The 26,620-nt window shown below is 52.3% G+C and overlaps 1 protein-coding gene across 1 annotated transcript in view; it reads right to left on the minus strand.

The window, feature by feature from the left end:
• The window catches only part of SCN8A (sodium voltage-gated channel alpha subunit 8), a gene marked incomplete at its 3' end in the record, with an annotated part of 41,657 nt that extends 15,876 nt beyond the window's left edge, over positions 1–25,781 (minus strand). Inside the window, exons 1-14 of the mRNA XM_080635552.1 lie at positions 25,686–25,781; positions 18,475–18,803; positions 12,315–12,435; positions 10,966–11,053; positions 10,690–10,818; positions 8,526–8,617; positions 5,542–5,763; positions 5,289–5,352; positions 4,582–4,723; positions 3,832–4,038; positions 3,061–3,351; positions 2,356–2,715; positions 1,543–1,678; positions 122–360 (exon numbers count right to left, since the gene is read on the minus strand). Of these exons, the coding sequence (XP_080491678.1) occupies positions 122–360; positions 1,543–1,678; positions 2,356–2,715; positions 3,061–3,351; positions 3,832–4,038; positions 4,582–4,723; positions 5,289–5,352; positions 5,542–5,763; positions 8,526–8,617; positions 10,690–10,818; positions 10,966–11,053; positions 12,315–12,435; positions 18,475–18,750 (2,367 nt within the window). The 5' untranslated portion in view covers positions 18,751–18,803; positions 25,686–25,781. The remainder of the gene's footprint in view (positions 1–121; positions 361–1,542; positions 1,679–2,355; positions 2,716–3,060; positions 3,352–3,831; positions 4,039–4,581; positions 4,724–5,288; positions 5,353–5,541; positions 5,764–8,525; positions 8,618–10,689; positions 10,819–10,965; positions 11,054–12,314; positions 12,436–18,474; positions 18,804–25,685) is intronic.
• Between the last annotated feature and the right edge of the window lie 839 nt (positions 25,782–26,620).

Here is a 26,620-nt window from a genome sequence, read left to right on the forward strand (position 1 = left end):
CCAGCTCAAACATGCAGCCCATGCAATGGAGTAACAGCCCTTCCAATCTAAGCCTACATTAACAAGCAGCCTATCCCGGGAGAAGCAGCTCTGTAGGGAATACTTCCCCATGCCAGCTTACCAGATTCCCTACGGAGAGCACGTGTTCAAACTCTGGGGTCATGGGATGGTGCTCCATGGCCATGAACAACGTGTTCAGCACAATGCAGATGGTGATGGCCAAGTCAACAAATGGATCCATGACAATCAAGTTCACTATCTCCTTCAGCTTCATCCAGTACGGGTGGCATTCCCAGATCAGGAACGTGTTGGCAAACTTGTACCAGCAAGGGGGACACTTCCTTTGGGACTCTTCCAGCTCTACAGTTACAAAACAGAACGGCAACAGGGTTCAACGTTCACCTCGGAGGCCGCTGGATCCCTGGGGCACGCGGATCTTGTGAGCATCTTAGATGAAGAGCTATGTTTAACTCGGGACCCAGCACGGGAAAAGGGCTGAAATCAAAGTTACGGACTCCAACCTGCCTTCGGTGCCAGCTCTTACGTGAGTGGAATGAATTCAGTGCTGAATGCTGGTCTAAAAGAGGAAACACGGGACATCATGCTGCAAAGGACTCCAAACAGGAATAACCTGCTCAGCCACACGAATCAGACAGGATGCTGGGCCCGTTTCTTTCCCAAGTGCTTGTGGAGCACAATCAGTTCCCCCCCTTCAGTCCTCCACTCGCAGTGGTTCCATTCAGGCTCTCCAGCTGGAGTTTTCTCTTTTCTATGGATGGGGAAGGGACCACTGCGTTCTCCTTCCCATTGGTTCTCTGGTTGCTCGGGATTTAGTTGCCTTGGAGTTGCTAAAGTTAAAAGAGAGGGACCGTAGCCCTGGAGCCTGTAGGCGTTTGTGCAGGAGGGAAGCAGCAGCAGAACCCTGCTCTGTTTCTAAGTATATTTGGTTTCCCCACAGTGTTACTGCAGGAGACAGCAGGAATTGGAGCTCATCACCTTCATATGCTCAGGAATCCTTGCTCCTGCATAACGGAGTTGGGAATCTCAGCCCCATGTGCTGTCCGTTTCAGGTGTGCCAGCAGCAAAAGGGACATCAGGATGGATGCTGGCACATCTGAGAGTAGCTCAGATCATCCCCTCCCATGGACATAAGCAAAGGGTCTCTCCAGTCCTTGCGAGATTGCAGGAGGCAGAACAACAGCATCAGACATCATCTTGCCGCTATCATCTCCACACTCATCAGTGGGAAATGACATCTCTTTACCTCCGTATCCACACAATTCAGAGGCAAATGAAGCCCAACGAACATTTCTGCATCAATAATGCCTCCAAAGATGCAGGCTGAGGCAAATTAAATGTAGGAATTAGCAGGGACAGCTAAATCCTATGGGGCAGAGGGACAACCACAGAGCTCCAGGGAGCCCAGCACTGTGAGGAGCACCCAAGTGATGGCTCCTCTGCCTTCCTACATCACACCACGAGAGGGCAATCGCTACAAGCACACTGGAAACCACCCAAGGCAGCTCCTCAAGTCCCACCTACCCTCCACAAGGGTGTTTGTCAGCCCGGTCATGACACTGTTGGTTCGGTCTTTCCTTCCGTAGGATGCGTTCACCTGATCCATGGAGACCAAGAGGGAGCCGCCAGGTTTCTTCCTGATCTCGATTTCAGTGGTACCCTGCAAAAGCCACAGGATGATCAATACAAACTCTTGCTCTTCCCAGGTACTTCACATACTCTTGGCCTAGAAATAAGGCACGTGTGCCCAAGAGAGAGAAACGTGGCTGTTCCTGCTATCCTTCTTTCCCTAAGTGATGTCCGTGGACACAGAGTGAGCAAAAGAGCTGCTCAGTAATACTTCTCCTTCACACATGCATCACTCCCACCGCATCCATGCTAGAAAGAGAACTCAATACCGAAGCAAAGCATTATACAAACGTGCTGCCTAGGGAAGAGAACAACAACAGGGAGCAAGTGCTGCTGAACAGAGGTCAAACAGGCTGCTATTGGCACTCCTTTCATTCCCAGCCTTTTCTTCCCAGGGGGCAAAAGGAGGTGGGCTGGTTGTTGAGTTTGGGAAGGGAAGAGGGGGGAAGTTATTAATTCAGTACAGGCTTCATAACCTGTGGTCACAGAATGAATCATGGAATGGTTTGGGTTGGAAAGGACCTTAAGATCCTCTAGTTCCAACCCCTGCCATGGGCAGGGACACCTCCCACTAGACCGTGTCACCCAAGGCTCTGCCCAGCTCATTCCACCGGCTTCACGGCACGCAGGAGAAGGGACCACACGGCCCTGCCTGCGCTATCCCCTCATTGCCCTTCCACTGCCATGGGCAGCCTTATCTGTGGTCACCTCAGGCAGAAGGCGTCCCCCGGGCATGCTGGAGGGGGGGCCCCCGATGAGGGACACGACGCCATTGCAATCCACCGTGCTGTTCCGCTTCACGCTGCGCCGCAGGTTGGGGAAGATGCGCGAGGAGCGGCTGCCTTGGCTGTAGCCGCTGTAGCCGCTGTAGCTGCTCCGGCGGTCCCGGCCGCGGATGGGGATGAAGAGGGAATCCCTCCTGCCTTCGCTCTCCTCCACGGTGCTGTGCTCATCGTCAGCAAACTCGTTCTCAGAGCCCGGGTCCCGGAATCGCCCTTTGTAGCTGAAGATGCTGCTCTTGCTGTTGTGTCGGGAGAGGAAAGGGGAGCCGGGGATGCTGAGGAGAGACTGGAGAGAGAAGGCAAAGAATGGCAATGAACAGTATGGTACAAAGCCCTGCAGTGCTCTCAAGCGCTGCTCAAGTGGTTTCACTCCCTCTCCAGGTCTACACAAACCATCACCGGTTTGATACCATGATCTGAGCTTTCAGAGTGGTTCGCTCTTGGGTAAGAAGTGATCTGCTTTGATTCCCTGCTCTCAGGAGCCATTTATGCCAGGCTCTAAGCGTCCTCCTGATCCGCTGCAGGTTTAAGAGGATGGGCAGATCCCACTGACATGCCAACTGGGATCTAAACTAGAACATCATCCCGACTCCAAGCGAGCACAAACGTTAGGGAAGGACATGAAAACTACCTGGTTCATGATGGAAAACTTCCTTCCCAGCCTGTTATCGGGCAGCCTGAACGCTTTCCTCCTCATGCCATCCTCGGACTCAGACTTGAACACCTTCTCAGTGTCACACTTCTCCTCCCCTTCCGACAGCTCCTTGTCCTTGCGTTTCTTCCTCCTGTTCCGGCGCTCCTTGGCACTCTTGGAACTGAGCTTGGAAAGCTCCGAAGAGCTCCGAGACATCCTCACCCCACCACCATCATCCTCCACAGCATCTTCAGAGACGGTCCCTGCCGAAGTGACCATAGCAGCAGCCTGAGGGTGTAGGCAAGAGATGACCGTGATTAATAGCTCGGCTTTAAAACCCAGCGTGGCTTCATGCACGGAACCACAAGTCTTTGGGGTGGGATTGGGATGCTCATTCCTTCTCTTGGAAGGAACTTGCAGCCAGGACCTTTTACAGCCTACTTTGGCAGGCAGTAAAACCTCTCTCAGTCCCTTATAAGCAATTGAGAAAGGATCAAAGATGAACTTCTCTTGCAAAGATATTCTCACGCTTAAGTGGGAACATTTCTATTTCCCTTAATAGAAGGAGGGAGTTTTCCAGTATAAATCAACACAATAAGCTTGCACATAACGCAGGATAAACCAGCAGGAGCAGGGAAGAGAGTGCTCCATGTCAGCCCCAGCCAACAGAGGACAGGATGCCAGGGCACTGCTGCATCCTTTCATTACACACCGCAACAGGAGGCAAACACACCTCGAAACAGGCCCCTGTACAATCAAAGCACTCACCTGGGCTTCTTCCTGCTGCTTCTTCAGCTGTTCTAACATGGCCTTAAATTCTGCCTCCTTCTGCTCTGCCTCCTCCAGCGTGGCCTGGTTCTGCTCCTCATAAGCCATAGCCACCACAGCCAGAATGAGATTCACCAGGTAGAAGGATCCCACGAAGATCACCAAGACAAAGAAGATCATGTAGGTTTTTCCTGCTGCTCGCAAGGTCTGTGACAGAGGGGAATGGCAGAGAGGGGAGAGGAAAGGAAAGGGAAAGCGAGTTTCAGAATGACACCGGGTACGTGAATCGATCCCGAGTTCCTTGACCTGAATGCTTCCAAGCAGTGCTGAACATTCAACGTCTCAGCACGAAGCCACTGCCCATTCATCAGCAGAACCTCCAAAGGGGACATCCCTCTTCTGCAGGGAACACCCAATGGCTGCAGACTGGAAGGGATCTGGATGCACAGCGTGAAACTCAACGCTTTGGCTCACTTCAAACCACAGCAAACAGAACAAAAGCCATTTCAGCGAGGTCCCCAAAGCATCCTCAGATACCCAGGCAACATCTGCCCTCCAGAGCACCTCCTGCGAGCAGAGCCGAGCTGCTCCCAACCACAGACCCACAGACTGGTTTGGGTTGGGAAGAACCCTAAGATCATCCAGTTCCATGGGCAGGGATGCCTCACACCAGACCCTGTCACCCCAGGCTCTTCCCTGCGTCAGTCCCCACTTCCCATTGTGTGTAACAGCAAAGCCAAGGGTTCTTACCAACTGATACAAGTTCTCCCAGAAGTCCTGAGTCATAAGGCGAAATAAAGCCAGGAAAGCCCAGCTGAAAGTATCAAAGCTTGTGTAACCGTAGTTGGGGTTCCGGCCTGCCTTCATGCACGTGTAACCCTCCGGACATTGGCTGTGGAGGACACAAGAGCCACGTGAGGGCATCAAGGCAGGAAAAGGGATAGAGCAAGGTGAGAACATGCACGTTATTCGTGCTTATGGAGATGCTCCCAACACATGGCATGCACTTTGCTTTCCACGTCAGGCAAGAAGAGCAGACGAGGAGAATGGACTTCTGGAATTCTTGGCCTACGGAAACGAGATGTGGCAACGGGAGGCTCTTCACTCTGACAGGAGCAGCTTTTGCCCTATAGAGGCCTGGGTGAAAACCCAGCTGGAGGCAATAGCAATAGGGAGGTTTCCATTGCTGAACCCCGTGATGATTCCAATTGGATTCCCAGGGAAATAATGCCACTAAGTCATCATCACTAGACACAGACCTGCCTCCCGACACGAAACATGTCAGCTTACATCCTATTAGTCATGTAGTAACAATGGATGAATGCAGTTAGCTTGAGAAATGTGAAATACTTGACATGTGGAATAACACCAGGACCAACAAAGGAAGCAGCAGGAACCATCCCAAAGGCTTTGCCATCAATGGTAAGTAGAGTCTCCTCTTAAAGCCCATCACTCACCCTGCATCCGAGCTGTTACCACAGAGCAAAGGGTCAGGGGCACCGGGAATGACGTAAAAATTAGCTGAAGGAGACAAAAAGAGAAGATTCCGAGTGCACACAGAGGGAGGAGAGAGCTCAACACACAGCAACACCTCAAACCCCTCTGCAGCCCCAACTGCCCCACTCAGACGAACCCGACCAGAAACACCCTAACGAAGCCAGGGCTCTACTGAAATAGAGCTGAGCAAAGGGACTGCCCAGAGATACCTACACACATTGTTGGTGTATTCCTCCCAGTCAAAGCCCCTCGAGCCGTTATCCAGGAATGTCTCATTGACATTGATGGGCCAGATCACACACTTGTTCCTCAAATTGCCCATAAAGAGCTGCAGGCCGATGAGAGCGAAGACACTGAGACAAAACACCGTCAAGATCATGACATCCGACAGCTTCTTCACAGACTGGATGAGGGCACCCACGATGGTCTTCAAGCCTGCAGGGGAGAACACAAGACTAGAAATGACTCCTGCAGGAGACAGGGAGAAATCCCATCCTCACGGCCCCTCACAACCACGGCGCGGTGGCAAAAGAGGCTTGCTAGGAACCAGCCGGTCCCCGGGAGCCACCAGCTCGCCCCACTCGGTGCAAGAGGGGTGATGGATGGCCCAAGCTCCCTGGTGTCAGCGGTGAACTGGCAATTGTTAGAACAAACGTTCCTCCCTGAGCACATCTGAGCCTTGCAGCAGAGGATGCAAAGCATCCTCAGGAGGCCCTGCCGTGAAAGCAAGGGCTCGTCTAAACCAAGGTGTTGGATTAAAGACACGCTGCTACAAAGCTCTCCATGGACACGTTGAGCTCTGTTTAAGCCTGGCACAAGCTAAAACACCAGACAAAGAGCCAATACTTTCCCCATCTTCAGTTTCTGCTGCTTAACCCAAGTGTTTCAGCACCGTCCCCTTCCCTTGCAGGAGCCACATCCTTCACTTAGGTGATGGCATTTGATGGGGCAGGGTTTCACCCTCAGCACTGGCTCTTTGGGTTCTACCAAGGCCATCAGGCTCATGAATAGCTCCAAAAGCTCATGAATGGCTCAGTAATAAAAGGAAGCTCAGGCCTAAGTCAAGAATCCTGGCAAACCAGGCTGGTCTGGAAGAGGAACCATCCATGAAGTGAGGGAAGAACACGGACGAAGGCTTCAGGAGACAGAGCTCAACAAGCAAGAACTCTGGATGCAGAGACCATAGAGTATTTAAGCAGCTTCTCTGATGTTAATCTTGCATTTGGAACGGAGCAGTGAAGGAGGCTGAATTGGGGGCCAGGCAGATCCAAGTCTCTGGCATTCGGCAGCAAACCTTTGACAAGAACCCTTTCTATGCCAACAGAGGTTTGATCTGGATCAGGAACACCAAGCTTCAACAGGAATTCTTATGGAGGAATAGTGTTTTAAACGTCTTTCATTCCAATCTCCAGTGTTTTCAAGCAGTGCCAAAGCCCTCCTCCAGCACCAAGCAGGTTTTTGCTGTTAGTTCTGGCAGACAAATACCCATTCCAACACCAGTTTGCATGCTCATCTCCAGCGCTCAAATATGCACCATGCAGGCATTTACAGCAGCAACCGGGGCTCTGCTTTGTGTGCTGCTCTCTCATAGGCACAGGAGGAGAAAGGGGCTTGCAACCACGATGCTCAGTTGGCAGCAGGAGTGTTCCCAGTCCAGTCACAGGACAAACACAACTCCAGCAGCTCCCAGCGGAAGCAACGGCCTTCGTGTTCTGCAGATCCGCATCACCTCTGGGTCCTATTGAATGTCACAGGCACTGGAGACTGATGGCATCAGACAACTGAAATCCCAATTCATTTATGCCAATGACCAAATCTCTTTAGAACACCAGAGTTCAATATGTTCTACCAAGCCACAGCAGCAATGTGATGCTTTAGCTCATAGGTGCCACAGTCTGCTCCTGTCACAGGAATCCAAGCAGACCCTCTGCCTGCATGGAATATCTTGCCTGTAAACCACACTGAGGATAATCCCAGTTACAGATAGAAGATGTGGTTAACACTCATTGTAACCCCAGTGTTACAATCCCCATTCCATGTGCTGAAGAAGGGGAACCCCATAAATCAAGCCTGTAGTAGAACACGTGGCTGCACTGCACTTAGGAAGGGCTCAGCTCCCCCTTCCCTTGCTGTCATTTGAAATAAAAGGAAAACTCCATTGGTTTCGAGTAGGATGGAGGGAATGATCCTGAACGGAACTGTCCTGCTCCTTTCCATGGGAAGACAAGGCATGCTTAGCACCCAGCTCATTAAAGCTGCATGGGTTTCACTTTGCTACCATTCTGAAAGCAAACCACACATAGAACTTATCTTAACATCAATGCTGTTCCTTGAGCAAGGCAGTTAATACCCGCAGCAGGCTGACAGAACCACAACCGCACTTCAGATCCCCCGAGTGCGCTGCTAACAGCAATTCCCCACGTACCCTGTGCTCTTTAACGCTGGCAAACATTAAGGAATGCTAAGGAAGAACATACTCTCGCATACTCTCATTGGGTGCAAGGGAAGCAGATGCCACTTAAGAACATCATGCACAACAGCCATGTACATCTGATGGGTTTAGCAGTCTGGAATGGGGACAAGAGTGATGGGCCCCTACAATCCCGGTCTCTTTTCTGGCAAGTGGAGGCTGAGAAAGCAAAGAACCATCATCAGTTATTGCATTAGGAAACAAAGCAATAGAAGAGCAGAACTCACCAAGCGGTTCTATGGGGTGAGACAGGTCGGGGAGGGAAGCTTATTGCCATTACCTGCCCCAGATCCCATCTGAATCCAAGCTCATGCCGGCACGTTTTAAGTTTGCTGGATTTTGCTCTCAGCTTATTCTTAGGAACAAGAACAGGTTTCGGGTTTAGGTTTTAGGGTTAGGCTTTAGAACAGTTCTAGAAACAGTGGCCATGATGGGGTGACTTCCTGAGCAGGAAACTCTTCATCCTAAGGAGGAAGGATATCCCCACTCTCCAGCCATCCTGAACTAAACCTTAGGCAGAGAGCAGATAAAGGGATAAAGAACGGGAAGAGCAGACTTCTCCCCCCCCCCAAATTTGAAGTCCCAGAAGCCTCAATCCCCAACGACTCCATTGATGCAGACTGCAAAGCCCATCAGACACATCCCAGCGCCTTTGAGCAAGAAGCGATGCAGGACGGGAGGGGAGGTGCGGAAAAGGGCCCCGCTTTGGATGCTGCACGGTTCTCACCTGGAATAACAGAGATAGTTTTCAAAGCTCGGAGAACTCTGAAAGTTCTCAAGGCTGAGACATTCCCCAGGTCCACAAACTCTGTGACATATCTGCAATGAGGGAGGTCACACACAGGAAACACCAGCACAATACACACACCCCGCAAAGAAGAACACCTACTACAGACAAAGCCATACAGCACTCACAGGGGGCCTGCACCCAACAGCTAACACCGAGCGGAGGCCGCCTTACCTGGGATAACAGATATAGTTTTCAAAGCTCTCAGAACCCTGAAAGTGCGCAGAGCTGAAACATTGCCTAGGTTTACAAACTCTGTTATATACCTGCAGAATTAAACCAGAGTTAATGGCACCGTTGGGGTCGCTTTTTAGCTCCCGTCGTAGGAAACAAGCATTGCAAGGGCTTTCGAATGGGGCATTGCAAAGGGAGAGCGCGCCTCAAGGCTCTCCACGCTGCAAGCGGCTCGTCCAGGCGGATGGGGCAGTACCTGCAGCCTCACCTATACAGGCCTTGAGGATTTAGTGCTATCTCTATAGGAGAAGGGCATTGGAAAGCTTAAAGCTGGGAGGGGATTTGGCAGCATTGCCTCACTTCAGTGCTTTCAAGTGTACTTGCTTCACTTTGTGTTTATCAGAAAGCATCAGCGTCTGCCGCTTTGAGGAGCATCCTTCAGTCTCACCCTTTATGCTTCACTGCCTGTGGGTGAGGCACAGGTAGGCTTATCCCCCTTTTACAAAGGGATAAACCTGAGATACACAGAGCATAAGATGCTACCCTTATCTAGCCTGTATCTATACTCCTTACCTACATACCTATATACCCATATCTATATACCTTATCTATACCCTTATGCTACCCTTAGGATAAGATGTTACCCTTAGAGCAAGGGTAACAGGGTTATATTTGCTGACTCAGAACAGACTATTCCCTCTGTGCTGTCTGGGGAGAAACAGGGCACGAAAAGGCAAAGAAATGCTCAATATTTGAGGCTCCTCCGGGTGCTTCATAGAACTCAGACCCCCTTTAGTGGGATTTAAATAACACATAAGCTTGTTCCAGCCCCTGACACAGAAAGAGATTGGATTTGAAGGCTATTGGCAATAACGGCAACGAGGAGGCTACGGAGTCAGATCAGGGGGAGCTCTCACGTTTAAGACCAATGCATTTAAAGCTGCTCCTTGTTCACCTCTACAGAAACAAAGGCAACACCCAGTGCAGAGGCTGCATTCAGCGTGTGCACGGCACTGGGAGCTTCCCCCACACGATCACACTGCGCACAGGAGATCCTCACCTCTTCCCAAGGGAAACTAAAGGCTCAGGGAGTGACTGGTTATGTGCTTTTGTGCACCACGAGCCACTCGTCCCATGTGGTTTAATTACAAACTAAAAGGCATGGAGAAAAGAGTGGAAACTCTGGGAAATCGACAGCTTTGGGGGCAGAATCCAGCCCAAAAAAGGTATTTTCTATGACTAAAGGCTCCTGAGCTTTCCCTGCTGTCAACTACGGGAGCCCAAACATGCGCACATGCAATACCCCACTACCAGCTGTAAAAGGGGATGGAACGTTCTCTTCCATGAGAGCCTCAGACCACCAGGGCCATCCACAGGGTTTTCCTACTGAGCCAAAGCAACCATCAACGCAGGGAAACTCTAGCGAGCATCTCCTGGTGCAGCTTCCAGCCATCCCCATGAATCCCCATAATCAATGTAAGCTGAGCTGGCACAAGAGGAGAGAATGAGGAAGGAAAAGAAAGCGTCTCCTTTCCCAGCTCATTGGAAAGGGGTTAATCATTACTCAACCTTAAATCACAGCCTGGGACCTTTGACCACGCGAGGAGATGGAGATGGGATGTTTGGCTCTGAGTGCTCTGCTGAAGAGGACAAGCGGCCACTCAGGCACGGGAGCACCTAAAATGCCAGGGACTATCCTGAAGCCTTTTATTCCTAAAGGCAGGTTTCAACACGTCCTTTGCAGCATCCCTGACTCTGTGGAGCTGCGGTTTAGGTCTGCGGCTCCACGCCAGGCAAAGCTTTCCCCTTGACAGGATGAACCTTTGGGGATGCACTCAAGTTTTCCTTAGTGTTTCCTTCCCCCTTCGCCCCCGTCCCCTCCCTCCCCCATGCCACAAACAGCTGGAGTTAAGCTGAAAACACAACTTACGCCATCATGATGACGCTGAAATCCAGCCAGTTCCATGGGTCCCGCAGGAAAGTAAAGCCGTCTATACAGAACCCTCTCGCAATGATCTTCACAAGGGATTCAAACGTATAAATGCCAGTGAACGTGTACCTGCAGGAGGAAGGGGGTTGAAACACCATTTCAGTGGTGACAAAAGAGGAGGTCCAACCACTGGGGTCTAAGCAAAGCAGGTGGAAAAGATGCTGGGTTGACGGGAGGACCAGGTTTGTTACTAGAATAGAAGAAGCTTTTACTTACTCCACATTCTTGGACCATTCGGGTGGGTTACTAAAAGTCATGAATACACAGTTGGTCAAAATAGTGCACATAATGATCATGCTAAATACTGTAGACCAAAGTCAAGGATCAATGGGACACCAGTGTGGCTCCTTACATCAGCTTATGGCTCCCTCAGCATCACTTACTGCAATGAAACTCAACCATTCCCAGTCTAGGGGGACTACAGAGAAGAGCCAGGATGCTCATGGGACACAAGCCTGGGGTGCCTATACATAAACAGTGTTTTCATGGCACCATGCAATTCATTTCCTGTTCTCTGGCATGTCTTAGCAATTCCCAAATGGCATGCCTAAATGGCAGTGTCTCCCCAGATAATTCCCTCTATCCAGAAGCATCAGTAATATATCCAACTGGAAAGCAGCATTGCAATCCATGGACACCCATGAGTCAGCTTGGGGGAGATCTTAGGGATCTTCCCAAACACCCCTGCTCCCTGTGTGTGTTCCGGATCTGGTGAGGAGCACTGCAAGCACAGCTCCATCTCTGCGTTAGGAGCCTGAGTGCACATTAACTATGGAATTATCAGCAGAACGGGTCGGATCCAAGCTGTTGGACTTCCCAATCTGTTGAAGCAGACTCAATGGATCTCAGCTCCCGGCTCAAGACCCACTTGCCAGCATCAACCTGACAGAGCTGCATCTCCCAGCTGCATCCCAGAACATCCACAGAAGCCAAAGAAAACGTTCCCAGCCTCAGATCCCAAATGGACTTTGGGAAGATGGAAAAGCTTTTTCTTTGTATGAGATGCAGGAAGGGAGTACAGAGAAGCCTCTAACCCAACACAGGAATTCCATTTCGGAGCCACTTTCTATGAATAAATAACCAGGGAAGCAGCTCCTTCAATATCCCACCTTCTTCCTCCCCCCTCTCCTACTAACACATGCAGATGACGTTTCCCATCTCTTCCCTATCTATTCCTAAGCTGTCTGAAGCCTTGCTGGGGAGCATTCTGGAATAGCCTTGCCATTAGAGGGATGTTTGAGATGCCGAAAGAGCAAGGAATCGGTCAGCGTCTCATTCCATACAAGGAACCCTTGGCTCTTGAAGCACGTCAGGAGCTAAAGCTCAACTCCTCCTCATGTAAAGCATAAATCACAGTTGTTCCAACACTTATTGATGTCTGTGCACAACGCATGGACACAGATAGGTGCAAATAGCAGGGAAAATGAAGGCGGTGACTTGCTTGGATGCTCTGAGGCCACATGCACAACACGAACCCATCCCCACCCTCGGAACTGAGCACTAGGACAAGCAGCAAGAGGCTGGTTCAGTGCCCATAGCAAGGCAGAAATAGCAATCAAAAGGATATGAATGTATCAAAATTTTAATAGCTATTCTTCTAAACAGATTAAAAGGACTTAAAATGTACAAGGCAGGTGTGGCACTAAATCGGAAGAGTGTTTTCCCTCTGTTTAGTACTACAAAGGTCTGCAGAGAAACAAAGAGAGAAAGAGAAAGAGAGAGTTAATGCAGGAAAATCAAAGCGTTCATTATCCCCGGTACAAAAATAGCATTTGCTGCCTTTCTTAAAGCACCATCTCCTTTATGAAGTTCCCATTAGGGTGAAACATCCCTACCAGCGCAACACGAGCGGTTCTGCTCCAACCCATCCGCTTCCACAGCAGAAGCCAAACCTCCCATCCAAGACCACCCGTTTTCCTCACGCACCATTATCCCTATCTCCCAAAGCAACAGGACCACAAATTCAGCAGAAGAACTGAACCCCAGCTTTATGCCACTGCCCAGGGCACAAAACCACCTTTAAGGCACAGGGTTCATGCAGCTCAATTCTCCTTCCCAAGCACCAAACAGGACAGCATCGCACCTGCAAGGAAGCAGGTAAGCAATGAGAACACGTCCCCACCACCAGATACAGGTCAGACACCTATCACTGGGAATATGAACACATTCCATACTGGTGCATCAACTCCAGCCATAATCGTGCTCTCCCTGCCTTTAATGAGTGAGATGTTCAGGTTTATTACTTTATCCTTACTTATATTATATAAAGGTCTATCGCTTTATGGAGAAATGAGTGATGTAAACGTGAGGCAGAATTGACCCCATCTCCAGCCTTCAAACCCAGACCTGCTGCTCCATCTCCCCACCAGCAACATGAGTACGGAGACAACCAAAGCAGCCATGTGGAGAGGCAGAATTAGAACTGGGGCTGCTTAATACCAGCATTCCCAATGCACCTTCCACTCGACTGGAAGGAGCAAAGGCAGCTTGTGTGTACTGAAAAGCCTTCCCCGTTGTACATCGCCTCCGGGATGCTGCAGCAGGGCAGGATGAAGGCCAAGAGCACGGCAGGGGCAGAAACAAATCCAGCCCACCCTTCGGCACAGCCCGGAGCCTCCCAACAGGAGGGATCCCACGAGAGCTCCCTGCCAAGGCTTCCCCAGGAGAGTGGCTCTTAGGGAATTTGTCATTTCCCTCCTAGCAAAGGGAAACGAGGGGGGGTTTAGCTCATTTTGGGCTAAATGAGCCCACGGAGCAGCAAAGGAAATCAAAATCAGATTGCGGTTCGGCGCCGCGTGTGAAACCTTCGTTAGCAGAACCACTAATGCATCCCCCAGCCAAAGCACTCTGAAGCCAGCTCTGCAATTGCAGCATCAAGAATTAATGACCAGATTACCTTGGCATGGAACAAGATGCTCCAAGCTCTTCACAAGTGTAGGTTACGGAGTGGTCGAGGGACACCCGATGTTAGGAACCAGCTCCGGCTCCTGCAAACTTCCCAGCACTCACAGACCATGGATATCCCCTCATTTCCTGTGCCCTTTGCTTTGGAGCAGGATACCCATCACACAGGGATGCTCCTGGGCTTCAGTTGTGTCAAGCACCTCAACACTGAGCTCTGCCACACCTTTTAAGCAATGAAATCAGGGCACAAAGCGAGCTGGACCATGCAGCAGCTCAGCTCCACAACGCCTCCATTTCCACTTGGGAAAGATCCCAGAGGAGGAGCCCTGTGCTTTGCTCAGCAAGCCACAAGTAACCCTGTTCTTCACATGGAGACACAGGTCCATGCTTCGGATGGAAACCCACCCAAAGCCTTTCGACCTGCCCAACGGGAGCGATGCTCAGGTGGGAGGGTGGATGGGAACTGCTCTACATGGAGGGGCAGAGCCTGTTTGCCCTGGAATGCTGGAGGATTACATGGGAACAAACGTTTTCAACGGCTGTTTCACACATCTGACATTCCCTGCTGTAATATAAGCTGCTTCATCGCACAATTGCATGAACATTCTGCTTGGTCCTTCACCTATTACATGACCACACATACGGCAGCTCCTCGTTTCCTCTTCCATGGTCTTCCCATCTTCCCCTTTTTAGCCCATGATGCTTGTTGAGATGACTCCCACCTCTAAAGCCCATCACAACAGGGCCTCTCATACAACCTCAGCACAAAGAAGCTGCTGCCCATCCCAGTGCTCCAATCGATTCCGCTCCGGTTCCTCTGCATCCTCTAAAAGCTGGGTAAATCTCTGCTTGGCCTTGTCAAGAGAAAGGAAAGCACAAAAGCCAAGGAGCTTTTGGCACCCGAACCCCCTCTCTTCGCTTTGTCTTTCTGCTGCTGACGTTAAAACTCCCTTGCAAAATGGCTGCGTGCTCTTAAGATGTTTGCTGGTCCAGGGCCAAGAACATCCTTAAGCCCTTTGAAGATCTGCTGAGGCAAAGCTCGAAACCCAGAGGAAGGTGAGAGCCGGAGCAAGGGGGGAAGCCCGAACTTCCCAAAGCCTCCATTGGTCATTGAAGGTTCTCTGTCCACTTCAGGTTAAAGTTGGCTTCACAGCAACCTTCGAACCCGTTCTCTTACAGAGAGATCACCCAAGAGAAGGCATCCCTAAACCCATCGCCAAACAGCGCATGGAGGCTGTGCTGGGGAGCATGAGCGAAGCGATGGCAAAGAGCATCCCAGGGATGGGGAGGTTTAAAATACCCCTGCCTGCAGGTTCGACATTGAGCCTTCCTGCAACGGCTGGGAAGTGAGGAGGAGTGGGCAGCAGCTTGCAGGAGAAAACAGCTTTCTGAGCAGCCCAAGAACATATGGAAGCGCGTTCCTACAGCGGGAACAAGGCTGCCTCAGCCTCAGCGTTCAGCAGGAGAGCGCGGTGCCTTCCCGATGACACCCTGAGCAAGTTACTTGAACAGAGCTATTTTCAACATTCCTCTCGCAGGGAATTCTGCCACCCTGGAGGCTGAAGGAGGGGGGAACGGAGCAAAACCGGCTCCCAAATCATCGAGGTGTAATTCCTAATAGAGAAATCACAGTATCTGGCATTTATTATCCCAGCCCTCCAAAGGGAACTGGTTTATTCTTCACCTCCATTCGTTATGAAGGAAAGAATCTGCCACGTTCTGCTCTTGTTTTAACCTCCTTTCAACACAGGAAACAAAAAACCTTGCCACTTATTTAAATGCATCAACTGAAGCATTCCTGAAAGATGGATCTGTAAAAATAGACATGGCTCCATGTGGAACACGGAGACGCGGAGCTGGGTGTCAGTGCCAACGACAGCGCAATCTGCCTCTGGAAGGGGATTCATGCTGCCTCCGAGGCGGAAATGATTCTCCTGCCTTCCACTCAGCACCAGTGGGCTGCAGCTATTTAGGTGACTGCAGCAGAGCCTCTCCTGCCTCCTGCTCCGTGCCACACGCGTGTAGCCCGATCCCAGCAGGAAGTGGGATGTGCTACGGCAGCACCTGGGGCTGGATGCAGGCAGCACCGGTCCCTCCTGTCTCCATTACACATCTGACACCCAGAAAGGGCTGGAGAAGATGACTGGCAGGGATGACGCTCTCCTTTCTTTGCCTAGGAAGGGCACGCTCGCTTTTCCTGCCCCTTTGAAGCCTACCAGAGGGATGGAGCGGAAGGGAAAATGCCGTTAAACAAGGAAAACCCGGGAAAAGCTTTTGGAAATAAGAATAAAAGGCTCATTTTTGACATGGCCCCAAACCTTGCCTCTGTTTCAATGACCTCACTGCTCTGCCAAGCCCGCAACCTTGCAGGGCTATTACCTTGCCCTGCAGAAGCACACGTTAGAGCCAGCCGGGCCTCTCCCAGGCTGGTGTCTCACATCCCTAGGATTGTCCCAGGGCCACGGAGCCAAGGTGACATTCCGGACCCGAGGGCCCATTTCCAATCCCTGCATGTGACTTGATGAAGCTGCAAGTCACTCCATTGGCACAAAGGCTCTAGAAGGATCCTCAGGTGCTCATCTGCAAGCTATAGGTGACCTGGGATGCTCACGGAGCTACAGCCAGCCCCCTGCAACTGCAGGGTTGGCTTCCCATTGAACTCAATGGGCTTCCATATGATCCCAACTCCCAGAAAACTCAGGGACCTCCTAAACAGAGCCATTGCAGGAGCATTGAGCCCTTTCCCCTCCTCTCTATGAGGTTCTTGCTGAGTGAAATGGAAGTTACTTAAGGACCACAACGCGGCAGAGGTCACATCCAATGGAAAAGAACAGGGTGTTCAGTGGGAGTGATAACCAAGGCCATAAATGGAAGAGAAAAGAGGTCTAAAAGATGGGAAAACATTCAGGAAATAGAAAGATTAATAATGGTCCAGTATGGACCAGATCCTACCTCTTGCTTAAGCAATCACTGCAGACTAAGGCAAGCATCTGCCTTGCCTTCATTGCTACGGATGCTCCCACATCCGAGGCAGCCTGAGTTTGGCTTGCACATGAACAGGGAAATTCATGGGTTGGTTTCCACAGGAATTGGACTTCCTATTTGTAAACCAAAGAATCACAAATATTTTCTCTCACAAAGACAAAAAGGAGCTGAATTACCCCCAAACCCCGCTACCTGTGAGCAAAGGGCCTCTGCTGATGCTCCTACAAGGCATCACTCCCACTTTGCTACACGAAACAGCAGGGAAAAGGGAAGCAGCTTGGCCAAAAGCCTTGCAGGGCTGGGAATTCTGAGTCCCTGCGCCACGGCCGTGTTTCTAGGTCGCGCTGTTTCTCCTTTCACTATCAGTTAAGAGGCCACTGGAATGCTCAGCTTCTCCAGGAGGATGCAGTTTCAGCTCCCGCGGCAAACCCAAGATCACTGCGTCCTCCTGCAAGGCAAAGCCAGGAGCCGATTTGCTCCTCCCTGTGTGCTGCTGCTGTAAAGGAAAACCAAGAAAACTCGTGGAAAACTTCCCGTGATCCCAGCAGCTCCGCGAGGCCCGATGATTCCGAAGGGCTGTTTTCAATGGCCTTCAAAACCAAAGGCCTGGTGGGAAGTCACTGCTTGGAGCAGCAAAGCAGCAGCGCAGCCTGAAGCCATCCCCGCACTCAAGAGCATGCGAAAGGAACTGAGCCAGTTCTGGTGTCCACGGGAAGAGCAAAGCTCTCTGAGCTCCGTCTCCCATCTCCACAATGCTCCCCTCCATCTGCAGCAGCTGCAGCTCCGCACACAGGGACACTGGAGCAAGCAGAAGCTCTGGGATTGGGAATGGAGCTTGGTTTTCCCTAAAAACGAAGGATTTCTTCCGAGCGTTGTGTTGGGAGGATGCTGAGAGCTGCTCGGGTCCCCTCGCCTCCTGCTTGTGGTGGACCCCAAGACACCCACCAGTGCCCACAGCCCTCCAGCACTCTGCTACTACAGCCTGAAGGAGCTCAAGCCTCCCACAGATGTTGTGTCCATGCAGGCACATGGGTACCAACCACTCCTGCTTGGATCTGCAGCAGCATCCTCTACCACCCAATGGCTTTGGTTGGGTGCGACAAGGCCAACACAAAGCCTTGCTGTCCACGACAACTCCAGTTTGGAGTGGTCACATCACACCAGGGGTCACATCCAGGCTCTCCATCGGCACTGCTAAGCCTGAGTTATAGGGGGTAACCATCTCTGCTCACTCAAACTCAATCTCTAGCAAAGAAACAAGGCACAAAGCAGTAAAAGAGAGCCCCAGGTTTAAGCCCTTTGGCCTTCTAAGAAAATCAGTGCCCGTGCTCTTCCATCTTTCCCCATAGAAGATCCTTCCCCTTCATTTCCAGCACGGTGTTTGCTTACTCACCCCTTTCCTCACACCATCACTCCATCCCTTACTGCATCTAGGCACCCTTAAATGCCTCCTGCTTAGTGCCATAGACATTAAATATGTTTGAAATCAAACTGATGGCGACGAAAGGCAGTTAACCCCATTGGGGTTTCAGTCCTCATTGCTTCATAACCATCAAATTCCATGCGAGTAAATCAAACACACACTTAAAACCATTACCCCTTCTTCTTGCCCTTACGTTAACATTGGCACCTCAGCACAACTTTAGCTGTATTCAGTTGCCAGCCCTGGTTCCCCCAGCTCCATCCAAGCAGGACCATAGCATCCCTATTAAACCCCAAAGAAAAACACGGAACACAAGCAGCCCCAACCACAGACTCTGCTCTTTGTCTTCTCCTTACACCATACCCATCCCCTAAAGCAAAAGGCAGTTTAGTGCCTTCCTTCTTCCGACTCACTTTCTGGGTCATATAATAAGGGTCAAAGTCCTCCAGGGGTACAGCAACCAGGCCTTTTGGGATGTCCCCGTAGATGAAAGGCAAGTTCTTCCCCGCCTCGAGGTCACTGTTGGGTTTGGGTTTGCTGTCTTCGTCGTCATCCCGGTGGCTGCTGTCCTGCTTGGAGCGCTGCTTCTTCTTCAGCTCGGCGATGTGCTTCTCGATGTTGGCCAGAGACTCCGGCGTGAAGGGTTTGAAGCTCTCGGGGCCTGGTGGTGCGAGCAGCTTCGCTGCCATCTTTTCATCCTGCAGCAGCTTCTTTTGCTCTGTTGCACCCGGACAGGTCAGCTCTGCAGGGGAGCAAAGGCACAACGAGGTCAGGCACGGCAAGGACACGGAGCAGCTCCGGGCTTCCGGTCCTCACCCCATGGACCAAGTGATGGACACTGGGAGAACGGGCCCGTCCCTCCCCATCCTTACCCATCCCTCCCCATCCTTACCCATCCCTCCCCATCCTTACCCATCCGTACCCATCCTTACCCATCCGTACCCATCCTTACCCATCCGTACCCATCCTTACCCATCCGTACCCATCCGTACCCATCCGTACCCATCCGTACCCATCCTTACCCATCCGTACCCATCCTTACCCATCCCTCCCCATCCTTACCCATCCCTGCCCCTGGTTGTACAGCCCAAGCAGAAGCATCGCACAGCCCTGGATCTCCAACCCACTTTGGGTATCTCCTGACCACAAAGTCTATTCTATTCTCTATCCTACTTCTGACATAGTGGGATATGTCCCACTCTTCCCTGCCCGTGTAATGGGTTGGAACTGGATGATCTTAAGGTCCTTCCCAACCCAAACCAGCCTGTGGAACTATTCTGCAAAGCAACCGTATCAAAGCCAGTGTTCTGCAGCCACCATGCATGGAACACACTGAGCTCCCTCGTGTCCCATCAGGTATTATTGCAGTTGAGAAGTTGCCTTCATGACTTCAGCCCTGGAATGGGACGAAGCTCTTCCCTGTGAAGGTGGTGGGACACTGGCACAGGATGTGGCTGCCCCATCCCTGTTCAGGGCCAGGTTGGATGGGGCTTGGAGCAAGCTGCTTTAGTGGAAGGTGGCCCTGTCCATGGAACTGGATGAGCTTTCAGGTCCCTTCATCCCAACCCGTTCCATGGCTCTATGAGTGTGATGGGGAGTGCTCTGCACACTTCTTTAGGTTCAAGACCTCAGTGGGTTCACCTCTTCCTCCTCCGAGCGCACCACATCTCTCCTATGGGAAGCCAAATCCCACCCTTTCATTCACACACACACACATATATATACACATGTATAACAATGAGGGTTTCTATTCATCTCAAGCCCTAAGCATGCAATCGTTTGACAAGACTCCCATCAGCAGTCATTCCTGACAATCCCATTTCTCCAATGTGCAGGCTGGAGCCAGGGTCTCTGCATCAGATGCACCGTGATGGAGCCCTTCATGATGACAAGGAAGAGCTTCCATCCTGCAAAGGCTTTGACACTACCGGGAGCACTCTGCTCCCTTCAGCAAGCAGGAACACATCGAATTCCTGAGCCATGGGGACCTCTTTTCCCACTCCAGGAGCAAGCCAAGAGAGGAATGACAGGAGCCCTGCACTGATGCAACAGCACTGCAGTGCTGCAGGCTGGAAGACAACCCAGCCCTGACACGGCTTTGGCACTCCAGGGAGGAACTCCAGCACCAAAGTGGCAACGGATTCAAGAGGGAAGGGAAGGCAGCGGTGAGGGTGAGTGGATGGGGTGGAAAGGGTCCAGTGTGGGACAAGGTCCCTTAAGTAAGGGATAAAGACAGATCTCCCAAGGTAACGCACACAGAGCATCAAAACAGGCACTGAAGATTTGCAATCTGAAAGAGACTTCCAAATTCCCTAATAACTGCGCTAGGGGACCAAAGGGTTAAAATCCCAGTTTCAGCATTGAGGAGGCCTCTGTGTCCATGTGGGAAGGGCTCACACAAGCCACAGACATCACAGGAACAGAGGCAAGCTCTGGGAGTCTGAGCTGGAACAGGCTTTATCCAGCCTCTGAAACCAAAAGCCACAGCTTCCCATGGATTGCAGCGAATAAACTCAGTTTATAACGGAAAACCTGGAGATCCCTGCCTTTAACATGGAATCTGGGGTACTTCCAAAGCCACACCTGGTGCAAAGCATCCTTCCAAGTGGTATTTGTGCCTCCTTCTCTCCAGCTCGGACGTTGCCATTCACACACTGGGAGGGCTCTGCTTCACCCTCAAGTGTTCCAACACACGTGGAACTCCAACCACAAAATCCTTAAGGACAGCTCCTATGTAAGTACACAGCTTGGATTCTATTGATAGGAACTCAACCAGGTTCTTCTGGAGTAGTAACAAGAAAGGCTCAAAAAAGGTGGGAAGAAGGGGAGGGAAAAGCCAGCCTCTTGGTCACGTTATCTCTGGAATCATCACGGAATAACCAGCTGATATTAAGGAAAATTAATTTCTTCTATTCTTGCAGCATTTGCATGCATTTAATTACCAAATTTCCCACATCCTGTGAAACTACAGAGCAGCGTTGGGGATGTGGTCTAATTGAATGGCACAGATAAATATGTAAGGCCTGAATTTAGAAACCAAAGTAGCTCAGGGACACAGCACCAAGAAAAGGGGGAAAATGAAGGCAGAAATGATGTGCCTGGGCTCTGTGGCCAATGACACAACCAGCAATGGGAAGCAAGCACCTCCTGTGCTACGTGGCCATTTAAAGAACCAACCCAAAGCCAACAAGCATCCCCCTGGTACCCAGCTGCAGAGCAGGGCGGGTTTGTACCAGACCCTGTGCATCCATCCAGTAAGAGATGCTGTGATTTACCCTGAGGGACCAGGGCTGCCCCATGCTCCTCATCGTGTTCACACATGGTGCAGACAACCAGCAACTGCTTTGGTATCTGCTCGTAGGGCTGCTGCTTGTTTAACAGCAATAGGTAACAGTGACCTGGGCCTTTCAGTTCTTGTCTGTCCTCACCTCCCGGTAAGTTATCCCACATTAGGATAATGGACAAAATCAGGATGTAAACAGAAAGGATGGGAATGAAATAATGAATTCAATACCATAAAGGGGCCTACAGGAAAGCTGAAGAGGGGCTTTGGACAAGGGATGCAGGGACAGGACAAGGGGTGATGGGTTTAACCTGCCAGAGGGGAGACCGAGATGGGATCTTAGGAGGAAGCTCTTCCCTGTGAGGGTGCTGGGACACGGAATGGGTTGAGTGGAGAAGCTGCCCCATCCCTGGCAGCACTCAAGGCCAGGTCGGAGCAAGCTGCTCCAGTGGAAGGGGTCCCTGCCCATGGAACTGGATGAGCTTTAAGGTCCTTTCCAACTCAAACCAGGCCACTTGAAAGACCTTGACTAGAATCAGTCCTTATCCACATGCTGACTGAATGAACACCTATTGAACGACCTTCATCCTGGAGATCTCAGGTTCTAGAAGGGCTGTAGCTCATCCTCCTCTTCATCAATAGGCACTTCCACATGGCACACGTGGCCTATGGAAGCCCATGGGGTCATGGCAAGCTGCTGTAAACCAGAAAGCCAGCTTCATTCTATCACTGAGGATGGGATATACAGGACTTGGGAAGAATAAAGGCTGGGATTTACTTAGGCACTTTCCCAGTGGGAATCTTCAACCTCTAAGGAGAAAAAGGGTTGGAAAACTGAGACAAAGACTTACCATCAGGTAGAGGTTTTGTGCTGGAGTGATGGATAACTGCATCCCACATCTCCAACTGCACCTCCATCCATTCAGATGGAGAACTGCATAACTGCACATTGACACTGACGTTTCCCACTGATTTTACACCAGGAAAGAGGATGCTGCATTGAGGTGCCCAATTGCTAAGACTTAATTGTATTTCCTAACAGTTCCCAGCAGCCCATTCAATACATTCGGAGCTATTCTGATCAATTATTCAAGCTGATTGTGACAATAAATTAAAACCACGGTTTTGAGGCAATATCTCTGCTTTAAGACATTTCTCCTTCCATTCACTTGCAAGGTTCAGTCACTCTCAGCACGTCTTTGAGAGAGAACCCTTCTAGATGCAGCTTTATATAACCCACCCAGACACACATGGCCCTGATTGGAACATGCAGGGCTGGGGCAGGAAGGAAATCACAGCGTGGAGGAGCAGCCCTTTGGAATCCTCCTGCCTTCAACCCAAAGCAAATGGTCCATGGACAAGGAATCCTTCACAAGAGCTCTTTCCCTTAGGAAAGCCCTGGGGTCACGTTATTCCTGCTAACGCAAATCTACCTCCTTGCTCCATCCATTCAGACCCACAGGACAGGGGCAAGGTAACTTATTCCAGGTGACCCTTGTGGAGCACTCAAATGGTAGGGCCACAAATGGGATAAATACAAAGAGGAGGTGAAGAAATCCCCCCTCGTGGTCTAAGCGTTACCATCCTGCTCCTGATCCCACTGGATGGGTTCATCTCCTGCTGGAAACACCATTGGAACAGCGGCGTTTGCTGCTTCACCTCATGTTCCCAGGGTACCTTCCCATGCAGGTGAAATGCATCTCACACTGCATCGCTTCAATCGCATTAAATCACTCAGGTTGGTCACAACCGGCCTAAGGATGAGGTATCCCCAAGGATAACACCAGGCTCCTTCACGAAAGACTTTCAAGTATCCTCCCTCCAATCCCAATGCCAGAAATTGCTTCCCAACTCCAACTTTACAACACTATTTCCTCTCCTTCCTAAGGCAGGGGTGTTAAAGGCCAGTCTGGAGCTGAGCTGATCTCAAGGAGGGGCTTTAATGCACCTCAGCAGCAAACCACCGCTCACCCTCCAGCTACACAGCACTGCAGTAACAGGGCATAAGGGGCAAGTCCCAAGCACTGATTTACTTCCGAATCCCACTGGATCCAGATGACCAGCGGTGACCTTCCCCCCACCACCAGCACAAGCCATCTCCTCCCTGTGCTTCCCTGCATCCTCTTCCCCCTGCCTTGAACCCAGCCCTATGAGCACAGCAGTAAATGACTGATGCTGGTGCCTCTGTTGATGTCAATGGCTTGGATCGATAGTGAATGGGAATCATGTGCCCGGGTGAGCCCGGCACGTCCCGGGGCCAGCAGCTCCCCACTCATTGAACCAGAGGGAGCATCAATTGCTAACGTGGGAGCCTGGTTTCATGAGCCAGCAAGAAGCAACCAGGAGGAGGTGATCCCGTCCCTCCCATCCTCACTGCCTTTTATTTCTGCCTTGTTTCACCTCCTTTTAGCTGCGAAGGAAACTCCATCCACACTCAATGTGTGGCAACGTGTGATCACTCTCCCGTCAGGTCATTAGAAACCCACATTCCCACCGCTGATGGCAAAATACCCACATCATTGTACTTGTGCAGCATCGACACCGGGATCCTGGTCCAAGCCACCCATAGGAGCTTATATAACCGGGTAAATGCTTTGCAATAGGTCCAGGCTCTTGCACATGGGATGCATGACACCATAGGAGAGTTGGGACACGTCAGAAGGGGTCAAGTAGCCCCTTCAGAGCCCCCTTGGCGGGTGCTGTATTCAAACCCCACTGGAGCTAAGGATGGGAGCTCTCCACACACACACCACAGAGGGTGACCACAACCAGATTCCCAGAGGCCTTACAAGGAACTAGTATGGAAAATGGCACCCGGAACGGTGCCCATTCGGTTCCTGCTCCTGGCACTTCCCATCCACCGCACACAACATTCCCAGATGGAAAGATGGGGCTGCAGGCAGAGGAAGAGCTCCCCACGGCACCATCGCCACCCCAAGGCTGCCCCTCACACTCTGCCATGGGCGCTCTCCAGGAGAGCATCCATTGGGAACGCCGGAAAAGCAGCGCATCTCCGGCAGAGCATTCCCAGGCCTCCTCCCTCCCAAGCCAGGAGGGAATCACGGCCGGAACGCTTTGTGCCCCCTCTGAAGGCCACGGGGGGCTGCAGGAACACCGGTGTGAAACGAGGACATACGGGTCATGGGTTCCCACTGGGTGCAATGCTGCAGTGTCCCGGGATACGTGTCTACAGCAGCAGCATCACAACCAGCACCCCCCAAACCGACCCCCTCCAGGACCATTCCCAGCACATGGAAAGCCAGCGGCTTCCCAGGACCAAGCTGCCCTCACGCACCCGTGCCCTGCTCACACATATCCCTCATCCCTCGCACTTGGAGGCTCCATCCCGGATCATCCGCAGCCACCGCCATGGAGCAGAATTCCAGCTTCCCCACCCCCACATTGGCTGGGCAGGATGGATGGGGGGGGGGGGAAGGGAATGAAACACCCAGATTTTTAACGGGAAAAGCTTCCGAATGAGCCATTCCCGCTGCCCAGGCAGGGAAAAGCCTCAATTCAGCCCCCACAAGGGAAGGAAGCGGGAGCACGAACCAAGCTGCCAACATCTGGGTCAGGCTGGAGCCTCAACGCCGCCCCATGCACCCCAAAAACTCCATCCTCCAACTTCTCCCCCTCCCTCGCAGCGGGATGCTGAGGAGGTGGGGGGGCGGAGGGCTGTACCAGCGCTGCAGCTAGGGCTGGGGGGGGCAGGGATAGCGAGAGAACTCCGGTTATCCCTCCCCACAATGCAGACAAAGAGCACAGCCCCAATTTGGGGGCCTCCAGAAGGGCCCCGCCGGTCCCCGGGATGCAGCGATGGACGGGATGGTCCAAGCGGAGCTCCCTCTGCTCCAAGGCCGAGGGTGGGCACAGGGATGGGGGGACTCTGTGCGTGTCCCCCAAGCCGAGGGGCTGCTGAGCGGAGGCCGCATTCGGAGGCAGCTTCCCCCATAGGGGCTCAGGCCTCCGAATTGGGCTAAGGGTGAGGACCTTGCCCCCCACCGGGGCGCCGCACGGAGCCGGGAGGGCGATGCTGGATGCGGGGACACCCGGGTCCCCGCTCCCGGAACGCGGCGAGCGAAGGGCGGAGAGGGGCAAAGCGGCGGCGCCCCCGCTGCAAGGAGCCGCGTTAGGGGCTGGGTGAGGCGGGGGCTCCTCATCCCTTGGCCGGCTCCGGCTGCACCGGGGACCGCTCCCCGTGCGAGCCGAGCGCTCTGCGGCAAAGCCCCCGCCCGGGGTGGGGGGGGCAGAGCGCGCGTTGCGGGATTAAACCCAACCGGATCACAAGGATGCGGGGGGCAAGGGGCTGCGGGGGGGCCCCGCACCGGGGCCGGGACTTACCGCGGCCGCTGCACTAACGCGTCTCCCGCGCGGCGCTGCCGGACTGCGGCGGTGCGGGAGCTGCAGGAGGAACTGCGGGTGTCGCCATCTTGGTGCGGTGCTCGGCGCTGCCCCCCCCTCCTCCCGCCTCACCTCCGCCTTCCTCCAGCGCGGGGCCGGCCCCCGCACCGCCGCCGCCGGCCGGCAGGGGGCGCGCCGCAACTCCCGCGCGCGGGAAATACCGCCCTCTCCCGCGCTCCCCGGTGCGGCGCGGGAGCGCGCCGGGATCCCTCCGTGGGACCAGCGGAACCACGGGTCCCAGCTTCAGCACCGCGGTGCCCGTAGAAAATCGCACCCGTTCCTCGTTCCGGAGCTCTGGATCGGTCATCCCCGAGCTCTGGGGCTCCCGGCTTTGCTTAGGCACAGCCTGAGGAGTGTCCATGCGGAAATAAGCACCAAAGTCCCATAACCAAACCACAGAGTGATCCAAGACAAGAGCTATCAACAGAGCAAGAGGGAAACGTGGTGTCGGCCAGCCCCTTCTTTATATAGTGTCAGGATAAGCTAAAACTCCCAATGACTGAGCACCCTTCCTTTATACCCAGAATTTATGCCTACGTTGTTATACCTCAGGCCATAACTCATGGAAAGCACCAAAACGCACATCAAACCGCTGCAGGAAGCTCTGCGTCCCGAGTCGTTTTCAGTCCAAGCTGGACCTTCCGTGCTGGAAGCACAGGAGCGCATCGGAGCTTCCAAGTAGGACACCCTGGAGCTGCCGGGAAGTGCGGGGCACCTTGGCACCAGAAATACTTCAAGGACATCCTGGGGCCCCGAGGGTGTTAGTACAGTTTGTATAAGGGATCTTTAAGCAAGGTGCTTAAAGGAATAAATAGGCCAGTTCAAGAGGGTGAGTAGCGATAACACTCTTACCAAAGCAGACCAGGGAAGAGGGA

This window comes from Psittacula echo, assembly GCF_963264785.1.
Source record: "Psittacula echo genome assembly, chromosome: 27".
Taxonomy (NCBI): domain Eukaryota; kingdom Metazoa; phylum Chordata; class Aves; order Psittaciformes; family Psittacidae; genus Psittacula; species Psittacula echo.